A 20,967-nucleotide genomic window follows, 5' to 3' on the forward strand; every position below is an offset into this window, starting at 1 on the left:
GAAACTGCTATGATAGGTGGGATAAGGAATTTGCCTTGATTATCAAGCTTCTATACAATGCTATAGAAACTAGGACAAATAAGGGTGGAAATACACTGAAAAAGATTTGAATTAAGATGAAAACACAGTGATATAATTGTGTATTCAATCCAAGGTATGATCTGGATTCTGGAAGATGCTTTCTTAGTTTAGTTCAGAAAAAACTGGGGACAAGATTTGGAGGTGGCAGTAACAGTAATGAAGAATAACAATAAATGAAGAATAACAGTAAAGACAGCAATAATATATCAAAAGCACACTGTGACATACACAGTGTTAACTCATGTATTCCTTGCAGCAGCCCTGGGACAATCATTCTATTACTATCCTCATCGTATAGATGTGAAAATGACGGACAGATAGGACGAGGCAAATACTAATGAACACTGTGCCTCTTATTCTGGTCCCTTTAGAAATTTCACCTAACCTACTCATAAATATCATTTCTTAAAGACACTTCAGCTTTTCAGAGCAGAGCTGAAAACATCTAGAGACTGTTTCAGGTTTAAAACTGATCAACAAAAAAGAACGGGAGGGTGAAGCTGAGGAGAAAGGGTTACCATGTGAAAGCATAAGAAGGCTTGGGAAGGAAACCCAAGACTTAGTCATACATTTACCATGAAACACCAGGAAATCAGACTTAGAAAGAAAACACACAGAGAGATGATAAGAATGAGCTTGTGATCAGAAACTATGAAAAGGAAGGTGACTAATGAGAGATGGGAGGTGTTAAAAAAAATAAAACTGAACTGATGATTAGGTCATTCAGTATCACCCAGTCTTCAACCAAAAATGCTAAAACAAACCAAATAGCTATGCAGGGCACTCTGGTGAGAAGAGACCTTAATAATTAGAAAAGATGGAGTAGAAACATTTTACCAAGGACAAACACAAGAGTGAGATGAAATTCGAAGAGCCATCTCATAAAGGTTAAGGCTCAAAAATGAAAGGAGGCTTGAGGGAAAAGCTGAGAGCAAAAGAACTTTCAAAGGAAGATGGAACCAGAGCTTGAAAGCACATCTAGAGTTGTACCTGGCACGCGACAGATGCTCAGTACATAAATAAGCACACATTGAATACATGAGTGAATGCAGTAGAATTAACAGATGATAACAGGAAAATAAATTCCTATTGTATTCACTTTTTTAAGACGGAGAACAGCAGCGGCACTTAAACCATTTGTAAGAGTTTATAACCACTCTTTGTGGTTGTTCAGTAGCTAAGTTAAGTCACGTCCGACTCTTCGGGACCCCATGGACTGTGTATCCTGCCAGGCTCCTCTGTCCATGGGATTTCCCAGGCAAGAATGCTGCAGTGGGTTGCCAATTACTTCTCCAGGGGATCTTCCCGACCCAGGGATGAAACCCATGTTTCCTGTATTGGCAGGCAAATTCTTCACCACTGAGCCAACAGGGAAACCCCCTGTTACCAGTCTATGATAATGCAAATATCAAGAACAGACACATTCATCTACCAAGGAATTGAAGTGAAGTGAAGTCGCTCAGTCGTGTCCGACTCTTTGTGACCCCATGGACTGTAGCCTACCATGATCCTCAGTTCATGGGATTTTCCAGGCAAGAATACTGGAGTGGGTTGCCATTTCCTTCTCCAACCAAGGAATTGAAGCAACTAGCAATTACAGTAAGTAAAAAGGGTGACAAAAATTAAAAGAAAAAAAAATGCTTAAGGCCTAGAGATGGATAATATGAACCCAGCTTTCAAAAAAAAAAAAAAACTAACTTGAAAAAGTAAGTTATGGAAACAAGAGACAAACAAAATTCTAGTTTAATCAGACATGTGCTTTGAGAACCAGTAGAAAGTAAAGCAATAATCACTAACACATGCCAAGCTTAGTATTCCCTTTCCTTTGTTAATATTGGAAGACAGACAGAAAAGAAAACCCACAAACATAGAAGTAGCCAATGGAAAAATCACAGATGGATGGAAAGTGGATCCACAGAATAATTCATCAATGCCAAGTGACGTTTCTCTGCTTTGTGGAAAGAGTGATGACGAGGGACCGTTCCTATTCAAAAGATTTTCCCCTCAAAGACGCACATGAAAACAAAGACACAAAAGAGAAGCTAATCAGATGTGTAACATAAGGTAAAAGAAAAGTAAAACACTGGATTCCAAGTTAAAACTTAAAAAAGAACTTGGTCAGTTAGTTCAGTTGCTCAGTCATGTCCAACTTTTTGAGATCCCATGGAATGCAGCACGTCAGGCTTCCCTGTTCATCACCAACTCCCAGAACTTGCTCAAACTCATGTCCATCGAGTCAGTGATGCCATCCAACCATCTCATCCTATTGTCCCCCCCTCTTCTGCCTTCAATCTTCCCCAGCATCAGGATTTTTTCCAATGAGTCAGTTCTTCACATTGGCAGTCAATAAGAATTGGACAAAACAGATGATAATTTTTCTTACTAAGATACAAAGATGCCACTAATCTGATTCTACATTTTTTTCAGAGTACAAACAGTCTCTCCAATTCTGTCTCAGAGTCCAGCCAATGAGTTTTACTTTCCATTAGTTAATTTAACCTATTCATAATATTAGAATTTAATACATTTCAAGATCCCCTCTTAAACAGTTCCACATAAAATATTTTCTTGACATAGACCTCAAAGTCACCTAGCTGATAAGTGTTGAGTTTGAGGTGAATATGAAGCTTATTATGTAAAAAACTGGTATGCCATTCAGATAAAGATTATCCCAGTCAAGTAAAGGACGGTTAGTATATGTTAGCTATATGTTAGTAGCATGTATTAACAAACTTAATTCTTACGTGGAATGTTTTCTCTAAAAATAATTATTTATAATGGATACTAAGGAAGAATTACATGATTACAAATTGCCTTCCAAAATCACCTAAGATCAAAATGTTCCTGGGTCTCAGTCTCCTTTTTTATCAAATGAGGGAGTTGAAACAATGGCACCAGATTTAACACAGTTTCAAATTTAAAATACTTCCATACTTTAAAATAGTGAAATGAAAGTCGCTCAGTTGTATCTGACTCTTTGCAACCCCATGGACTGTCCAGGCCAGAATACTGGAGTGGGTAGCCTTACCCTTCTCCAGGGGATCTTCCCAACCCAGGGAATGAACCCAGGCCTCCCACATTGCAGGTAGATTCTTTACCAGCTGAGCCACAAGGGAAACCCTTAAAATAGTATAAATGTCTAATTAAATTACAGAGTTTTACAGTTTGGCAGTTCCTGACTTGCCCTATGACTTGGCAATTCCACTGCCAGCTATATGCCCACAAGAATGGAAAGCAGAGTTTTGAGCAAGTATTTGTGCTCCAATGTTCACGCAGCATGATTCACAATAGCCAAAAAGGAGAAACAACCCAAGTGTCCATCAACAGATGAAGAGATACACAAAAAGTGGTATGTATGTATACACAATGGAACATTATTCAGCCATAGAAAGACATGAAGTTCTGATACATGCTACAACGTGGATGGAGATCAGCCAGACACAAAAGAAAATATCATGTGATTCCACTTACATAAAATATCTAGACAGGGCAAATTCACAGAAAAGAAAGTAGATTAGACATTATCAGGGGCTGGGAGAAGTGGGGAAGGAAGTTACTGTTTAGTTGTTACAGCGTTTCTGCCTGGGATGATCAAAGTCTTGCAAGTAGATAGTGGTGATGGCTGTACAACGTTGTAAATATTCTTAACGACACTGAATTACACACCTAAAATGGGTGAGATGGTAAATTTAATGATGGTTTTAACTCCAGTAAAAAGTATAGCGACTTCTCTAGTAGCCCAGTGGTTCAGGTTCCATGCTTCCAATGCAGGGGGCATGGGTTTGATCCCTGGTCCAGGAATTAAGAGCCCACATGCCACACAGACAAAAAATAAAATTTTTAAAAAATTACCCAACTCAAAAAATTTTATAGATGAGGAAGCTGAGACACACCTGTATGGTCCTAGGCAAGTCTCAATTTCTCCAACTTTCTTAATTCACTTAATGCTCATCTCAAACCCATGGCATAGGGACTATTAATATCCCCATTTTACAGATGAAAAAAACTGAGGGACAGAAATTAGGTTACACAGTATAGTAAGGGGTAGAGCCAGCATTCCCACTATTTTTAGGAGGCACTAAAAATTTATATTCATCCATGAGAACCAACTTACAGAAAGTTTTAATGCCTGGGACTATTAGAATTTGTCTAATGAATCACAAAAAAGACGTTTTATCTAATAAAATGTTTGTAAACAATGAGGAATAAGGCCTGCAACTGACAGATGGGGCAGTGGGTGGGGGTGGGGGGTGATGGTCATGGAGGAGTAGAGGGGCATGGGGAACAAGGGAACCCTACAGACAGGCTGAGCCCTGGTTACTGAATGGGACTGGTGAGATTGACAGGTCTCACCATTCAAGGAGTCTGAAAATCCAACCTACCTCCTTAGACTTTCTCTAGGTAAGAGCCCTCCAATCATGGCACTGGTTACCAGCCACATCCATCCACAGGATGAATACCTTTATTCCAGCAGTAATGTATTTATATAGTGGAGGATATTAGAATAAAGTGAGAGAATGTCAGGGCAGATGTTTGACACCATTCATCAGCACGTGATGCTCAACCTAACCAGCCCACGTGGATGGCTTAGGGAGGGCCAATATATAAACTACGCCATCATTAATTCCTCTGGTTAGCTCAGAATCCACACAGGAGAGTATAGACAGTGTATCAGCCCTAGGTCTTCATCCATTAAACCTAAAGTTTGTCTGATTCTGCTGGTTCTGACAGCATGTTCCACAACATCCTATTTGCATCTTCCTATAAGTTGTTTTGAGACTGCAAAGTTTTTATATCAATTAGATTGGCAAATATCCTATAAAACTGTCCCTTGTTATTGCCTCTGGGGAATAGGGGACAACATTTCGCTTTAGTATGTAAGTTTTTATGATGGACTAGTCTTACTTGAACTCAAAACACTCCCCACTCTGTTGTCTCATAAATAATGTTCTTTACTGGCTCAGTGGTAAAGAATCAACCTGTCAATGCAGAAGACGCAGGTTCGATCCCTGGGTTAGGAAGATCCCCTGGAGGAGAAAATGGGGCAACGCACTCCAGTATTCTTGCCTGGGAAATTCCATGGACAGAGGAGCCTGGTGGGCTACAGTCCATGGGGTCACAGAGTCAGACTCGACAGAGCATAAGCACATGGAAGAGGGCAAAAGTGCAATTCAAAGCAATGTAGTCCAAGAATTTTTTAACAAATTCCACCTTAATATACCAGTCTTATACATTTAGTTAAATGATCTGTCCATGAAAGATGAATCTGCTTTTGGCTTGCTGAAAAAAATAAGCCTATGAGACTGAACCAAACATTGGTCAAAGGCAGTGAATGCCATCCTGTGACTCTCCTGCAAACACTCCCCCTTTATGCTCCACATGGTTCTCTGTTTTCATATAACAATTATCTGTCAGGGTAATTGCAAAAATTAAACAAGATAAATTGTGGTTACCAAATTTACTGGCACATTAAAAAAAAAAGTTCACTTCTTTCCTTACTCTCTTACCTCTGGACTTTATTAATTCAGATTCAAAAGCTAGCAATCAGGAAAACTGGATGTTCACATTAGAGTTTATGCTATATACTTGATGAGATTTATACAAGTCCTATGAGTCCCAGGGCAAACAATCTTCTCCTACTTCTCAGATATGGAAAAACATACCCAAAAAAAAGAGAGAGAGAGAGAGATTCCTACAGATAAAAAAGCAATACAAATAGAAAAGCTAGATAAATTACCCTAAGTCTAAGATCAGAAAGAAAATTAGTCCAATACATTGTAAATAGCAGGGCTCCTCAGGTGGCGCTAGTGGTAAAGAACTTGCCTGCCAGTGCGGGGGACAATAAGAGACATGGGTTCAATCCCTGGGTGGGGAAGATCCCCTGGAGGAGGGCATGGCAACCCACTCCAGTATCCTTGCCTGGAGAATCGCCATAGACCAAGTAGCCTGGCAGCTATGGTCTACAGGGTCGCAAAGAGTCCGACACGACTGAAGCCACTTAGCACGCAACTGCAAATAGCATTAGAATGATCTACTCAGTCACTGGCTATGATTACAAGTACAATCAGAAGGACAGTGAATATCACAATGAGCAGTGAAAATGTTTGGGTGGATTAATGTTTCTGAAGTGATCTTTGAAAGCAGGGAAATGGTGGTAATACTCATTTTGAGGGTCACTTTCTATTTGCCATGGGCTGCTCTTGTGGCTCAGTTGGTAAAGAATTCGCCTGCAATGCAGGAGACCTGGGTTCAGTCCCTGAGTTGGGAAGATCCTCTGGAGAAGGAAAAGGCTACCCACTCCAGTATTATGGCCTAGAGAATTCCACGGACTGTAAAGACCATGGGGGTGCAAAGAGGTGGACACGACTGAGTGACTGAAGTGACTTCACTTCACTTCTATTTGTCACACTGTTATCATGAAACTATTTAACTTTTGCAGAACTTCTATCACATAAGCCCAATTAAAAATACACAATAACCAACATAAGGCAAGTTCCATTTCCTGCTAGCCTGCATTTTTTTCTGGCTGTGGTTGAGAAAGTCAAAATTTTATGTTGCAATTATAGTTTGCCTTTTTCTGAGTACACTTGTGGCTTTGCTGACAGCTCACAGCTGCCTTAATCTTACACACAGGTTAGTGTAAAGAGGACACATGTAAACCACATCCACCATCAGGATGAAAAGAGAAGCATGTACATACCTCGTTCAAATTTTAACCGCTGATAAAGCTGAAACTGATCCACAGGTACCAAACAGGCAATCTGAAACCAGAGATATTCAAAAGATGAGATTTCACTTCTTTCCTTACTTTCATCACAGAGCCCCAGGTTACCAGTCTTTTTAAGATTCCTTTTTCTTATCTGGTTTACAATATCTTCTCTATAGCAGCTGTCTGCAAGTTTCTTTTTCCTTATACTGTTCATGCAGTTAACAGAAGCAGCAGTTCCCAAATCATCCCCAATCCTCAGCCATGGCTAGGGTTCCCTGCTCAAGGCATCAGTGACAGAACTCAGTGACCATCTTCCATTCTTTTATCAGAATCGAGACTAGTAGAAATTGGCAACCCACTCCAGTATTCTCGCCTGAGGATTCCCAGGGCCAAGGAGCCTGGTGGGCTACAGTCCATGGAGCGGCAAAAGAGGCGGACACAACTTAGGGACTAAAGAACAACGAACAAGACCAAACGTTTGGACTTTGCAAATAATCTGTGCACATACAGAAACAATGCTCCTTTTCTCTCTTCACTTATGACATTTTTAAAAGATGTTCATCTTAACCTACTGAGCACCATTCCTTAAATAAAGCCTGATGATTCAAGTGCAGGAAGTAGCTGGGCTTTCTATCAAAAAAGAAAAAAAGATTATAGTTCTAGCTTTAAAACTTTGAAAAACTAAGATCAGGCAGATACTGCCTCAGGAATAACATAACTTCATTCATCAGCTATGGAATAGTACTTTCTAAGCAATAGAAACACCATTTCTTTTGACGAACATCACTTCACGGGCCTCCGGTGATCATTCATTGTCATCCATGCCCCGGCAGAGAAGACATGCCTAAAGATATTTCTTGTGGCAAAGCGCCCATTTCCATTTCAGATGGCACTAATAAACAACAGTGATTCATATCTAACTAAATGACATTTCAGATTAATCATTTTAAATTGCATTTCAAAGGCAGATGCAGGAAAAGCAAACTGCTCTTAAACTGGCATTCTAAAAATAATAATCCCACTGACGTCAACATATAAATATATTGACATTGCTTAAAAGACTTACAACTGAGAAAAATCAAAGGACTTTAGGTTTTCAGACATTCATCAAGTTGATAAAGCACATAGCCTTAGCCTTGGAAATTGCAACTGTAAAACATGACATACTTTTGCTATAAAATCTATCCAGATAAAAGCTCTTGCAACTAATGGCAGTTTGCTTTGAGAAAACCTGAGTTTAAAAATAAGGTATCTAGCATGGTATTTAACAACCATAATACATTTTAAAAGGTAATGAAAATCTAATTCTCCTCCTCACAAAAAAAATCAATCTGTTTGTTCTGTAAAGGAATCAAGCTAAGTTAGCTAAAATGTATGAAGAACAACAAAATAGGCAAGTTCAGCCTTCTATGTACCAACTAAAACCAGGTAAAACATAAACTTAATTATAACATTTTTCTCCAGTGGAGAGGGGGAAGACATTGCATTTTCAATCTGGCACCTTAAATAAAAGTGCATTAGCTTGATTATGGTTAATTTTATGTGATTATTGGTTTTACCCTAATTTTTTAAAAATACAGTTAGGCTTTTATCATACTGAAAGTCAGTATTGTTTTATCTGTTATAATACTAACTGGACCTCTTTCCTGAAAGACAAAGGAGCCTCAAATAAAATGCAGTTATGGAAACAGAAGGTACAGGTTTGTGAAAAGAGATATTAAGAAATCAGTAAAATTCTTGACTTAGTCACTAATTCACTGCAGGTGGAGGACAAATAATCTAATCGTACATTAATGTGGGGGCCAAGGGTACTCGGGGGATGACGTCATCTGGACCCAAGAGACCTTAGTGATATTTTAGAAACCTATTTTTAACAGCCACCCCCCACCCCCAGAACCCACTTAAGCTCTTTGATTGTATATGACAGTCTTGTACTCTGCCTGTGAAAGTGAAAGTCGCTCAGTCGTGTCCGACTCTTTGCGACCCCATGGATTATACACTCCTTGGAATTCTCCAGGCCAGAATGCTGGAGTGGGTAGGGTTCCCTTCTCCAGGAGAACTTCCCAGCTCAGGGATCAAACTCAGGTCCCCCACATTGCAGGCTATTCTTTACCAGCCGAGCCACCAGAGAAGCCCCGCCACCACCTAAAACAGATTCTGAACTGATGAAGACCTTCAAACCCCTGAAGGTCAACCCCTAAAAATTCTGATCAATAACAAGCAATTTATACAACAGCTAAGTCCAACAGAGTTGATGGGAGACAAAGCAAACAAGAGATGAGATAATGTTTCGGACAGAGATGAAATTCTAATGAGAAAAATGACAGAAATTAATGCAGTAAAAAAGTCAACAATGGTAGCGATGGAAATTTAAATTCCTATTAGAAAGATAAATTTCATCTGGGCACACATTACTGCCAAGAGGGAAGTCAGAGGTGTCTAGCTTTTTTTGTCTCTTGCTCTACTTTTTATCTATTTTATTATTTTCTAGATCAAAAGTTTGTATGGAATTAGGTCTTAACATAGTAAATCAATTTTTCTGTTGAAATCTGTGATCACAAAGAGTTAGTTCCATCACTTCTCCCTCTGTTTGATCCTTTTGGAATCAAGCTAACACAGAACACACCACTCTCTTCTCCAGCGCCTCCCTCCTGGACTTACATCTGCTCCATATACTCATTGAGAGTCTATTATGGGTAAAGTGTTGGCTGGGAGCTTGGGATACAAAAGGAGATACAGAAGCTGCCTTCAAGGAACTTAAATTACTCAGGAGGTAATATGTACACATAGGTTTAAAAAAAGAGCTATTCCTTGATCTTATCGTCTGTAAGATTTCACAGATGAGAGTTAATTTTCTGAAATGTGTTTACATACTTTGACATTTTCTGTTTTTCTCTTTTAAGTTAATTTTTATCAGACTATATTTGCTTTACAATGTTGTGTTAGCTTCTGCTGTCCAGCAAAGTGAATCAGCTATACATTTACACATATCCCTTTTGGGATCTCCCTCCCATTTAGATCACCATGGAAAAGTGAGAAGAGTTCACTGTGGTATACATTCGGTTTCCATTAGTTATCTATTTTATGCATAATATCAACAGAGTATTTATGTCAGTCTCCCAATTCATCTCGCCTCCTCTTCCCCCACGGTACCCACACGTTTGTTCTCTACATCTGTCTCTATTTCCGCCTTGCAAATAAGACCATCTATGTCACTTTTCTAGACTCCACATATATACATTAATATACAGTATTTGCTTTTCTCTTTTTGACTTACTTAACTTTGTGTGTATAAACTTTAGTTTAAAAAAAACAAAAGATGATTCAGAGTATTAAATTCCCGGTTCCACTGCGATCTGAAGCTAAGTCACCACTAGTCAAGGTCCTTTACAATTATAAAATTGAAATAAATGTTTAGGATGATTACTGAAGGTTCAATCAGACTACAGGTTAAGGAACTACTGCTTAAAAAAAAGAAAGAAATCACAGGGACACTAAAATTGATTGCAAAACGGAAATCTCTAGAGAATAATGGAACAGATTATAATGAGGTGTGTTATGTATTCAATTATCCTCTTCCTGTGAACAAAGCAATTCCAAATCATTCAAAGACATAACAGGACATTTCTTTTTAACCTTTCTATTTTAAAATAACTTTAGACTTACAAAAAGTTGCAAAAACTTTCATAGAGTTCCTAAATGTCATTTCCCTCAATTTCTCCTAACAGGAGCACCTTAGTTACATAACCACAGATAATTATTAAAATAATGAAATTTACACTGATATAAAATAATCTGAGGGCCATATTCAAACTTCACAAATTGTCCCGGTAATGTCTTCTTTTTTTCAGTTCAAGATCCAGTTCGGGACGCCACCTGGCATTTAGTTACCATGTCTTCTTAACCTTCTCCAATCTATGGCGGTTTCTTCGTATCTTTTTTACTTTCATGACCTTGACATGTTTGAAGGGTTCAGGCCACTTACTTTGTACAATATTCTCCAGCATGGGTTTGTCTGATTCTCTCTCATGATTACGCTGAGGTTGTGCATTTTTAGCAAGAATATCACAGAAGTGATGTTGGGCCATCAGGGGATACATGAGGACAACCTGTCTCGTTACTGTCAATATTAACTTTTTTAATTTGGTGAAGGTGGCTCAGGCTGCAAAGTAACCGCCTGTAATGCAGGAGACCCAGGTTCGATCCCTGGGTTGGGATACCCTGGAGTAGGAAATGGTAACCCACTCCAGGATTCTTGCCTGAAGAATTCCAGGGACAGAGGAGCCTGGCAGGCTACAGTCCAGAGAGTCACAGAGAGTTGAACACGCCTTAGCATGGCACAGCAAGGTGGTATTTGTCAGATTTCTATACCTTTTGTAACCAGCAAGTATTTTGCAGGGAGATATTTTGAGTCTACAAATATCCTATTTCTCATCATAGGTTTTCCTACTAATTTCTGTATTTATCAATAATTCTTGCCTAGGGACTTCCCTTGTGATCCAGTGGTTAGGACTTGGCCCTTCCAATGTGGGGGGTGCAGCTTCAATCCCTGGTTGGGAAGCTAACATTCCACATGCCTCACAGCCAAAAACCCAGAACATAAAACAGAAGCAATATTTTAACAAATTCTGTAAGACTTAAAAAAAAATAATTATTGCCTATAATACTTATTATTGTGGCATTTGTTTAATAATGATTTTTGATTTCTATCACTCATTCTGCATTTATAAATTAGAATTCTATTATAAGGAAAGGTTGTGCCTTATCCCTCATGTATTTGTTTAATCATTTATTTATTTAGATCAGTATGAACTAATGGTATTTATTTTATTGAGCGAGTTCTAACCCATTACTAACCAGACTCATATCCATGCAACAGAAACAAAAATTTCTAAGTATCTTCTCAAATATTGAGAGTACATTCCCCTCAAACCAACTACTAAAAATTCCTGCACTTGATTGAAAGTGATTTTTAATTATTTCTCCTTTGAAATTTGTACTAATCTACCTGTTAAACAAAAATTTTATCCCTCCTCCTATCCAAGAATGAAAGATGACATTTTCTCCTCATCACTACAGAAATTCTTTCCAAAAAGAAAAAAAATTCTTAATTCAAAGAAAAGGCAAATTCAGTTTCACTGTAATAGAACAAAAACAATAATATCAGAATATTAACAACAAAAACCTACTAATTACCTGTAGCCACCGAATCACTATCTTTGTTGTTGTTGTTAAAAATAAACCTAGGGATACTTATTAAGTTCCTACTCTGCTGAAAGTCTTCACTTTTCCAATCCCCTCTACCTACAGCAGAGCATAAGCAGGGAATTCAGAATATATGTATATGTGGAGTGTTTTTGGATAGATCGAATATCCACAAATGGAAGAAATAAAAGACACATCCTTGGGTGCCATTATTAACTATGACTATCCCATAATATTTGAACAAGCATCACTACCTACATTGACACAAACCCTACAAAGACCAAAGAAAAAGAGAGGGCAGACAGAGAAGTGTTTATGCTAAGAGTACACTGTCTTCTCATTACATTGACAAATACAGTATATACTGTCTTTTAGTTGGAAAAGTGAAATGGTTAAAACACAAAAGCTGGTGACCAGCTTTCATGTATGTACTACCATCAAGGTCTGGAAAGGTAAGACAGGAGGAGGGAAAAAAGGCCAGACCTTTCTTAGATTTGACCCTTTAAAGCACACTTCTGCTACTGCTGCTTTTAAAAATTAAAGGAACAGACTGAACACAGAATACAAAAGATCAGTATATCTAGAGATGGAATTGACCATGGAATTGATCATGACAGCATGTTAAGGTTTTGGCAATTTCTGAAGAACTGCGCTCAGATGGTAAAGAATCTGCCCACATGTGGGAGACCTGAGTTCGATCCTGGGGTTGGAAAGCTTCCCTGGAGAAAGGAGTGGCAAACCTCTCCAGTATTCTGGGCTGGAGAATTCCATGGACAGAGGAGTCTGGTGAGCTACAATCCATGGGGTCGCAAAGAGTTAGACACGACTGAGCAACTGACACACATAAACACATGACTTGCAAAAAAAATACAAGGGAAATAGTACTGGCCTTGAGATAAGTGCCCTATCTCACTAACACAGAAACTAAGAATGTTTCCTATCACAGCCCAGAAAATAAGAACCAGTACATTTGCCCATTCATCTGACTGTAGTAAACTAAGCTTATTGTTGTTGTTTAGTCACTAACTCCTTTGCGACCCCGTGGACTGTAGCACACCAGGCTCCTCTGTCCATGGGGTTTTCCAGGCAAGAACACTGGAATGGGTTGCCATTTCTTTCTCCAGGGGATCTTCCGACCCAGGGATCAAATCTGCATCTCCTGCATTGGCAGGCGGGTTCTTTACACTCAGCCACCAGGGAAACCAAGCTCAAACCAGCTTTCAAACCATAGCTGGGAAAATAAGAGGGCATCATTGTCTTAGAGCCAGAAGGCAGGGCTCATTGGGGAACTGAAAGGTGGAGGAGACCTGGAATTCCAGGACAAGGAATCTCTCAGAAAGAGGCTGCTTTTGGTCTTCTTTTTTCACCTGTTCTACAGAGGTCTCGGGCTTCCCTGGCGGCTCAGTGGTAAAGAATCCGCCTGCAATGTGGGAGACTTGGGTTCAGTCCCTGAGATGGGAAGATCCCCTGGAGAAGGGAAGAGCTACCCACTCCTGCAGTGGCCTGGAGAATTCCATGGACTGTATAGTCCTTGGGGGTCACAAAGAGTCAGACACGACTGACCGACTTTCATTTCACTTACCAAAACCACCCTAAATAAGCATGTGATATGAGTAAAAACTAAGGGGTTTCCCTGGTGGCTCAGAAGACAAAGAATCCACCTGTAAAGCAGAAGACCTGAGTTCGAGCCCTGGGTCAAGAAGATACTATGGAAAAGACAATGGCAACCCACTACACTATACTTGCCTAGAGAATTCCATGAACAGATGAGCCTGGTGGACTATAGTCCACAGGGTCACAAAGAGTCAGACATGACTGAGCGACTAACACTTTCACTTTCATGAGTAAAAACTGTGTTTATTTTGCAAATGCAGCTTTAAATTTCTTGGCACTCCCAACCCCCCATCCCAGTTTTTCCATGGTGTACCACCCTAAATCCCTTGCTATATCGATTCTGAAGCCCCCGTTCTTGAGAAGAACAACTGCACCCATTCGCCCTCTGGTGCACGCTGTGGCACCAGCAGTAAAGGCGGGTTGTTTCAGTGTCCTAGGACTTGGAAGGAGGATGGGTGAGTGAGAAGCTGTTCTCAGCCATCCATCACCAGCTGGCAACAAGAGAAAGTCCCACTTCTCAGGTCCTGTAATGGTAGGCATTTATGCGCTTGCTGCTCAAATCTGACATGGTCCAGACACATGGTTCACGCTCTCCCTGTAAGTGATGGTTATGTTCCTTCCCTAACACAGTAAGGAAACTGCTTCCTTGGTGAGTCACCGCCTTTTGAACAGGGCTACTAACTTCAAGTGAAGGCTGTGCCTGAAGTTATGCTATCGGAACCAACCATCTGTGTCCTGCCTTTCACAATTCCATGTTGGACAAGATTCCTGGATCAAACACTGCTGAGCAACAGCTGGAAGGACCAGATGACGCAAGAGAGGAAAGTTTTCCTTTTCCCTGGCTCCCAGTGGGTGCACCTCTAGGACACAAGTTCTCCAGTCACTACCTCCCACCAGCTTCCATGACATTGAAGGGGAGCTGCCTCTTGCACTGTTTCTTACATAAGCAAACAGGTTTGGATTGGGCACTGAATCCTTTGCTGATGAAGCTACTCCCGATAAAGTGAAGTGAAGGGAAAGAGCCACTGCTGAACCAATTTGGAAGCATTAAAGCTTGCAGGAGACAGATATATGAAGCAGAGTCAACTCTGTGGGCTAGACCTACATACGAAAGCGTTCAGAGGAAAGAGCTTAAATTCCTGGTGTCCTTTGAAGAGGAAAAATTTTATACTTCCATGCATTTTATAAGAAAATGAGAAGTGAAGGATCATGTATTATAATACAAACAGGAGCCTCACTGAGGGAACCTCAGCCTTAACCAGAATTATTCTTAACAAGCAAAGTATATTTATGTGTTACCTACAAAAATAAATGCTTGTTTAAAAAAAAATCATAGGAAAAGTAGTCACAGAGACAGAATCCAGAGAAGCACAATCTGGATGTACCATTGTGATAGACTCAATAATATCTAGATTAAGAACTATGTATTATAATAACTGTATATGAGAAAAGTGTGATGGCAAGCAAGTCAGACAGGCAGACGGTATATGTACCGTCTCATATGTATGAGGTATTTGATTTGAAAAGAGTCACCCCATATAAACTGATGAAGCCACCAACAGCTCCATTATAATCTACTCATTTCTCAATCCAAAAATGAGAGACAATCACCACCACAGCATTTGTTTTTTATTCTGGGGAAAAAAAATAGTGGTAAGTTGGTTAAGAAGAGTTGATTACTGCAATTCACGCCCATCTTCAGAAAGGCTCTTAGCAAGACCGATGAGTACAGAAATGGTCCTTTAATGCCCCAGAGTGTCTCCATCTAATGGGAAACACTACTCATCTAATGGGAAACACACTTTGGAGAATATAAGAAATACCATAGTTTAGTTTGGAGTATGTTTTTGTTCAGTTTTTCAGATATCCTTTTGTCATTTTTAAGAGCCATTGTGGGTTTATTTGCTTTTAATGCAACCTAAAAGTAAAACTGTTTTTAAAGTAAAACTTGGTAAATGGAATCAGCACTAGGGAAGTGTGAATGAGAATGTGAACAGCAGGAAAAGTCAAGATTAAGAAGGAGAAAAGAACTATGGGGGAAGATGACCAGAGAATGTCTGTACTAAGAAAATCAGAAAAGTCAGACTCTGCTCTAGAGATCTTTGGGACAAACCATGGCCTGTCACTCATCTATACACATTGGCCCTAACATTTGATATCCAAAGGCTCAGTGGCTAACGGTTACCATCCATTTAGAGTCTAGAACATCACTATGTAATGACCTTTCTGCGAAGAGGGAAATGCACTATTCTGTGGTGTCCAACCTGGTAGCCACTAGCCACATGTGGCGATCAAGTACTTAAAATGTGATCAGTGCAATCAAAGGAATGAATTTCTAATTTTAATTAGTTGCAAATAGTCACATGTAGCCTTATCTAGAAAAGAGATTGTAATTAATTTCAAAGGCTTGTTTAGAAAGGTCACTTCATTTATGTTTTAATAGCTTTTGCACACAAGAATTAAATAAGATTCCATGGCAGACACAACTCCTGCTGCCTGCTCCATCTCACACTTTTTACGCTTATAATTAATTATATGACTCATTATCAGTTGAATGTCTCTCTTCAAAGTCAGAAGCTCCAGGAGAAAAGTACTGGAACTATCTTATTCACCTCTCTGTCTTGACCAGGCAAGAGCCTGGCACTTTGTACACTCAATAAACATCTGCTGGCTGATCAGACCTCAGAAAAGCAAGTCAAAAAGGAAGCATGTTCCCTAGAAGGGTCATGTCTAGAAAGACGCTCCTGCAAACCTGGGTCTTATTTTTAAAAACCATTTCCAAGTTGCACAGATCAATAGTATTCATGGTAGATAACCAAATCCTTCCCCCTCTTAATTTTCTCCTACCTATTTTTCACACAAAAGTTAACATGTCTCACCACAGGATTCACCCATTCAATACTACCTCTTTGTTTTAAAAATTCCATTTATTTCATGACTTTCCTAAAATAAACAACTTCTAAACCAATATGTATTCCTTTTATTCTTCCCCTCAAATCACTTCACACTCACTTGTATCACTTACTTGGTATTTCGTAAGGTACACACAGGGCACCCAGATGCAGACTGGTTAAAAAGGGTCTATACCATCTTTCTGACTGCTTTACTTACAAAAGAGATATATATATGTAAAGGCACATCTGTATATATATAGAACATGTGTGTATGTACATGGATGGATACACACACTTTCATACAGACACAGGCACAGAGACACATACATATATATCCACACATATATACCTACACACATATATGCATTCTATTGGACTTTCAATTATCAAGACCTTTATTCTACACTCTATTTATCCACTGAGTTCTACTTTTAAAGCCATGCAATCTGTCAGAAAGAACTGGATTGGAATTCTAACTCTTTTGCCTTTTAGATATGCACTCTTGAGCAAGTTATTTAGACACTCTGAGCTTCAGTTTTATAAATCTATTGAATGTATTAGATAGTATACTGGCTAAGAAAGCAACTACATGAAGGTATACAAGATTTGATATGAGCAGAACCTGAAAGCTAAAAGCTAATATAAGGGCAAGCTTTAAATGGGGATTAAAAAAACAAAGAGGCATGTCACAGTGAGAAGAACTCACTCAAAAAAACACATCTCTATACCTGATAAACACTGCATGAAAGGCCTTTCTCTGCTCTTTAGAACTGGTTCAATGTAGGCTAGCTCTGCAGAATCATAATAATTTATGTTATCTATAACTACAGCTAATCAGTCATCTGTTTATCTTTGAAGTATTAAAAATCCTCAGGCCACTGACTATTCAGCCTCCAAAGCTCACCTTTGGCAAATTGGATTTCTAGCACCTTGGCCTATTCTAGAACTTATTCAACACTCAGGGGGCATTTATAAATAGAATCAAAGTAAATAACAGCTTTAACAGCCTCCATAAAGAATCCAAGGTATGTAGCAATAAAGCACTCCTTTAAAAAGTTAACCCTTGTATTTTGTTTCTAGATTCCCTGGTAGAGATGTACATAAAGAGCCAAGATCCTAGGAAATCATGTCAACAGGAAAATGGGGAAGATCAGGGCACCCATCCATACCTCAGCTTCCTGCAAGATCCCATGGTTTAGGCACACCATGTCCGGGCAAGTGATGGGAGACCCACATCCTTCTCGGATTGCCAGCTGCATGTACTGTTTCAGACACTAGAAGTTAAGAAGGAAAAAGACAATTACCCACCACATTACAGAAGCCCCAAGGTTATATAACTGCCACTGCCTCTTCTTCCTTAATTGGCAGTCCTGGGGCTCTTGCACTCAGAAAACCAAAGTTATCATGAGTGTGAATACTAAGTGCCATCACTCTGGAAAGAATGCAGAGACAGGTAATTAATTATGTATGACTTCATCCTAAGAATACTGAGTTTATCCAAGGTAACAAGTCAAATTCCTGTATGCTCACACATTTTATCCATCATAGATTGGGAAAAGGAGAAACATTCTTTTGCACTAATGGCAAAAGCCTTCTCTGTACTTCAAAAAGAAAAAAAAAAAAAAAAACTCATGTGACTTCCCAGCTCCAATGTTGCCCCGTGGTCCTCTCTCTCAAATCTGCCCAGAAGCAGAATTCATGTCAAGCTCACCAAATAGAATCAAAATAAGATTAAGGTACTGGCTTATCTACAAATACTCTCAATAGCAAATACACCTGGAAAAGGAAATGTCAAAGACAGTTTGAGACCTTCAAATTGAGACCCTCAAATGAGACCCTCCAGGAACTGTGGGCCTTGGCAGATGCTAAAATGAGGGGGGGGGGGGGCGTTGAGTAGAATCTGAGAAAAATATATATATAGGAAATAAGAAACCCAGAGAGTAGTGCACCATGAAGGACAAACTGGTGTCACTAGTAATAGCTTAACTAGTAAATAGATCCTAATGACATAATTGTGAAGTCTTTTCCTTTCATTGACCATCTTTATGCATTTTCCCCATCTGAAACTAAAACTATCACAACTTTATTACTTCAGAAAAATAACCATGTATTAATGTTTATCTGACTGAAATTACTGCTACAATGTACTAATGAATTAATGACTAAGGCAAACCATTTAAACCAAATTTTTTCCTCTCTAAATATTTAAAAATTCCCTTCTTCAAGGAGTCAATCATTTTTATCACAGAGAAAACTAGAAAATAGCCTCATTATCCAAAATAGAAAAACTCATCAGTAAATTATGCTAAATTCAAGCAACTGAATGCTGAGGAATCAAGAAAAGTACTTTCAAACGATGTTTAAAGACAATGGGGAAATGCGTGTGATTTAGTATGAACTGGGGAATAAAAGATGATTTAGTATGAATTGGAAAATAGACAATATCTGAGAGCAGAGTCCTCTTAAGTCACTCTTCCCCTACAATTGACCACATATAGATATAATATTTTAATTTTCATTTTTTTGCTCAAGAGAAGAGTGTACATTCACTTGGTCTTGGGGTTACTGTGCCAAATATGGGCTCCAGCATGAGGAAGAAAAAGCCAAGAAAGCAGCAGCAAGGAAACGTGAGGAAGAATTTCAATGTACAGGCAAAACTCAAGAGGGCATACACACGTAGCTCAAGAAAAATAATGTCACACTAAGGGACACATGAGGAAATGATGCAAAGCCTTGTCCACCCAGCTCTGCTCCTGAGGACCTCTCGACCTTCCATCTGCCACTAGATCCCAGCTGCTACTTGAAATTGAACTAGAAGGTGAACATGTATGGTTTCTAGGCTCAAGGGGAAGACATCTGAGAAAAACAAAGTGAATCTTACAATGAGCATCAAATCCTAAAACCTGGGCTCCAGCCTCCGAGCCACTCTATCAGCTGACATTGGGAACATTACCTAACATTGACAATGGGAACATTACCATGACCCAGACTGGCCTCCCTTCAATTTAAAAAAATTTTTAATTGGAAGATAATTGCTTTACAATAGCGTGTTGGTTTCTGGCACACATCAGCGTGAATCAGCCATAGGTATGTACGTGTCCGCTCCATCGTGAACCTCCCTCCCACCTCCCACCTCATCTCACCCCTCAAGGCTGTCACAGAGCACCCCTTCAAGCCCTCTGCGACATACAGCAACTTCCCACTGCTACTTCAGATATGTTACATGTTACATATTTTACATATGGTAATATATATGTTTTCATGCTACTCTCTCAATTTCTGACACTCCCTTCATTTTTAAAATGGGGATAATAATACCTATTATGGCTACTTCCCAGGGTTTAAAACACTCATATACACAAACCCAGAATTTTGTACATGGAAGCCCTTTGGAAATGTGCAAGCTTCAGAATACGTAGTCATATTTTTACTGCGTTTCACGTGGTCTTGACTTCCCTGGTGGCTCAGCTGGTAAAGAATCCGCCTGCAATGAAGGAGACCCCAGTTCAATTCCTGCATTGGGAAGATCCACTGGAGATGAGATAGGCTATCCACTCCAGTACTCTTGGGCTTCTCTGGTCGCTCAGCTGGTAAAGCATCCGCTTGCAATATGGGAGACCTGGGTTCGATCCCTGGGTTGGGGAGATCCCCTGGAGAAGGGAAAGGCTACCCACTCCAGTATTCTGGCCTGGAGAATTCCATGGACTATATAGTCCATGGAGTCACAAAGAGCCGGACACGACTCAGCAACTTTCACTCACTCACTTACATAGTCTTAGAGTTCAGAAACTTTGTGGAGAAATGTTAATCTTTTAGTCTTGTGAGATTATTCTTTCTCTGCTCCCTTCAGGAAACCAGTTAAGCCACTTGTGGTAGAGAAGTTCCATAAACAGAGCAGACATTTACAACAGAACACACACCTCTATTCAATTCTCTCTGTAGAACTATTTGCATCTATAGAAAAGACTTAAATAGGAACTAAAGAGACTACGTGTATCTTTAAAGGCAAAAAAAAAATTCATTTCAACTTTCATTGCAAATTTGTAAAGCCAAAATCTAAGCTATCCCAGCAGTTTATAATGGATGCTCTATTTGCTAAGGTAATGCTCTTAGGAAGGCTGCAACCACAATACACAAACTAATGAATTTTGAGGCTTCCCACGAAGTCTCTCCTGACCATGATATTATCTGACCCATGCTTCGAGGATAGAAGTTAGAGCTGTGTACACTGACTAAAGTCTGTGAGTATATGATCTCTTTTAAAAAATTATGAGAAATACTGGTTCAAGATAAAAATTTGTAAGTGCAAGTTGCAAATGGATGCTACAGCACAGGCACCTGACTCCATCATTAAGGGTGTTTCTATTGAAGGCAAAGAGGGAAACACCAGCTCTACTGGATTTTCAAGTACCTTAGGCTCATTATACGTCTTACATCAGCTTTCACTAAAATTTAAGCTCAAAC

At 39.4% G+C, this 20,967-nt stretch overlaps 2 protein-coding genes across 2 annotated transcripts in view; one reads left to right on the plus strand and one right to left on the minus strand.

Moving 5' to 3' along the window:
* TPMT (thiopurine S-methyltransferase) overlaps nt 1-20,967 on the plus strand; it is a 278,788-nt gene that overhangs the window by 47,943 nt on the left and 209,878 nt on the right. The window lies entirely within an intron of this gene.
* The window catches only part of RNF144B (ring finger protein 144B), a 72,407-nt gene that overhangs the window by 15,611 nt on the left and 35,829 nt on the right, over nt 1-20,967 (minus strand). The window contains exons 3-4 of the mRNA XM_065912863.1: nt 17,673-17,777; nt 6,782-6,842 (exon numbers count right to left, since the gene is read on the minus strand). Of these exons, the coding sequence (XP_065768935.1) occupies nt 6,782-6,842; nt 17,673-17,777 (166 nt within the window). The remainder of the gene's footprint in view (nt 1-6,781; nt 6,843-17,672; nt 17,778-20,967) is intronic.

The sequence above is a fragment of the Muntiacus reevesi genome, chromosome 20, assembly GCF_963930625.1.
Source record: "Muntiacus reevesi chromosome 20, mMunRee1.1, whole genome shotgun sequence".
NCBI classification, from domain to species: Eukaryota; Metazoa; Chordata; class Mammalia; order Artiodactyla; family Cervidae; genus Muntiacus; species Muntiacus reevesi.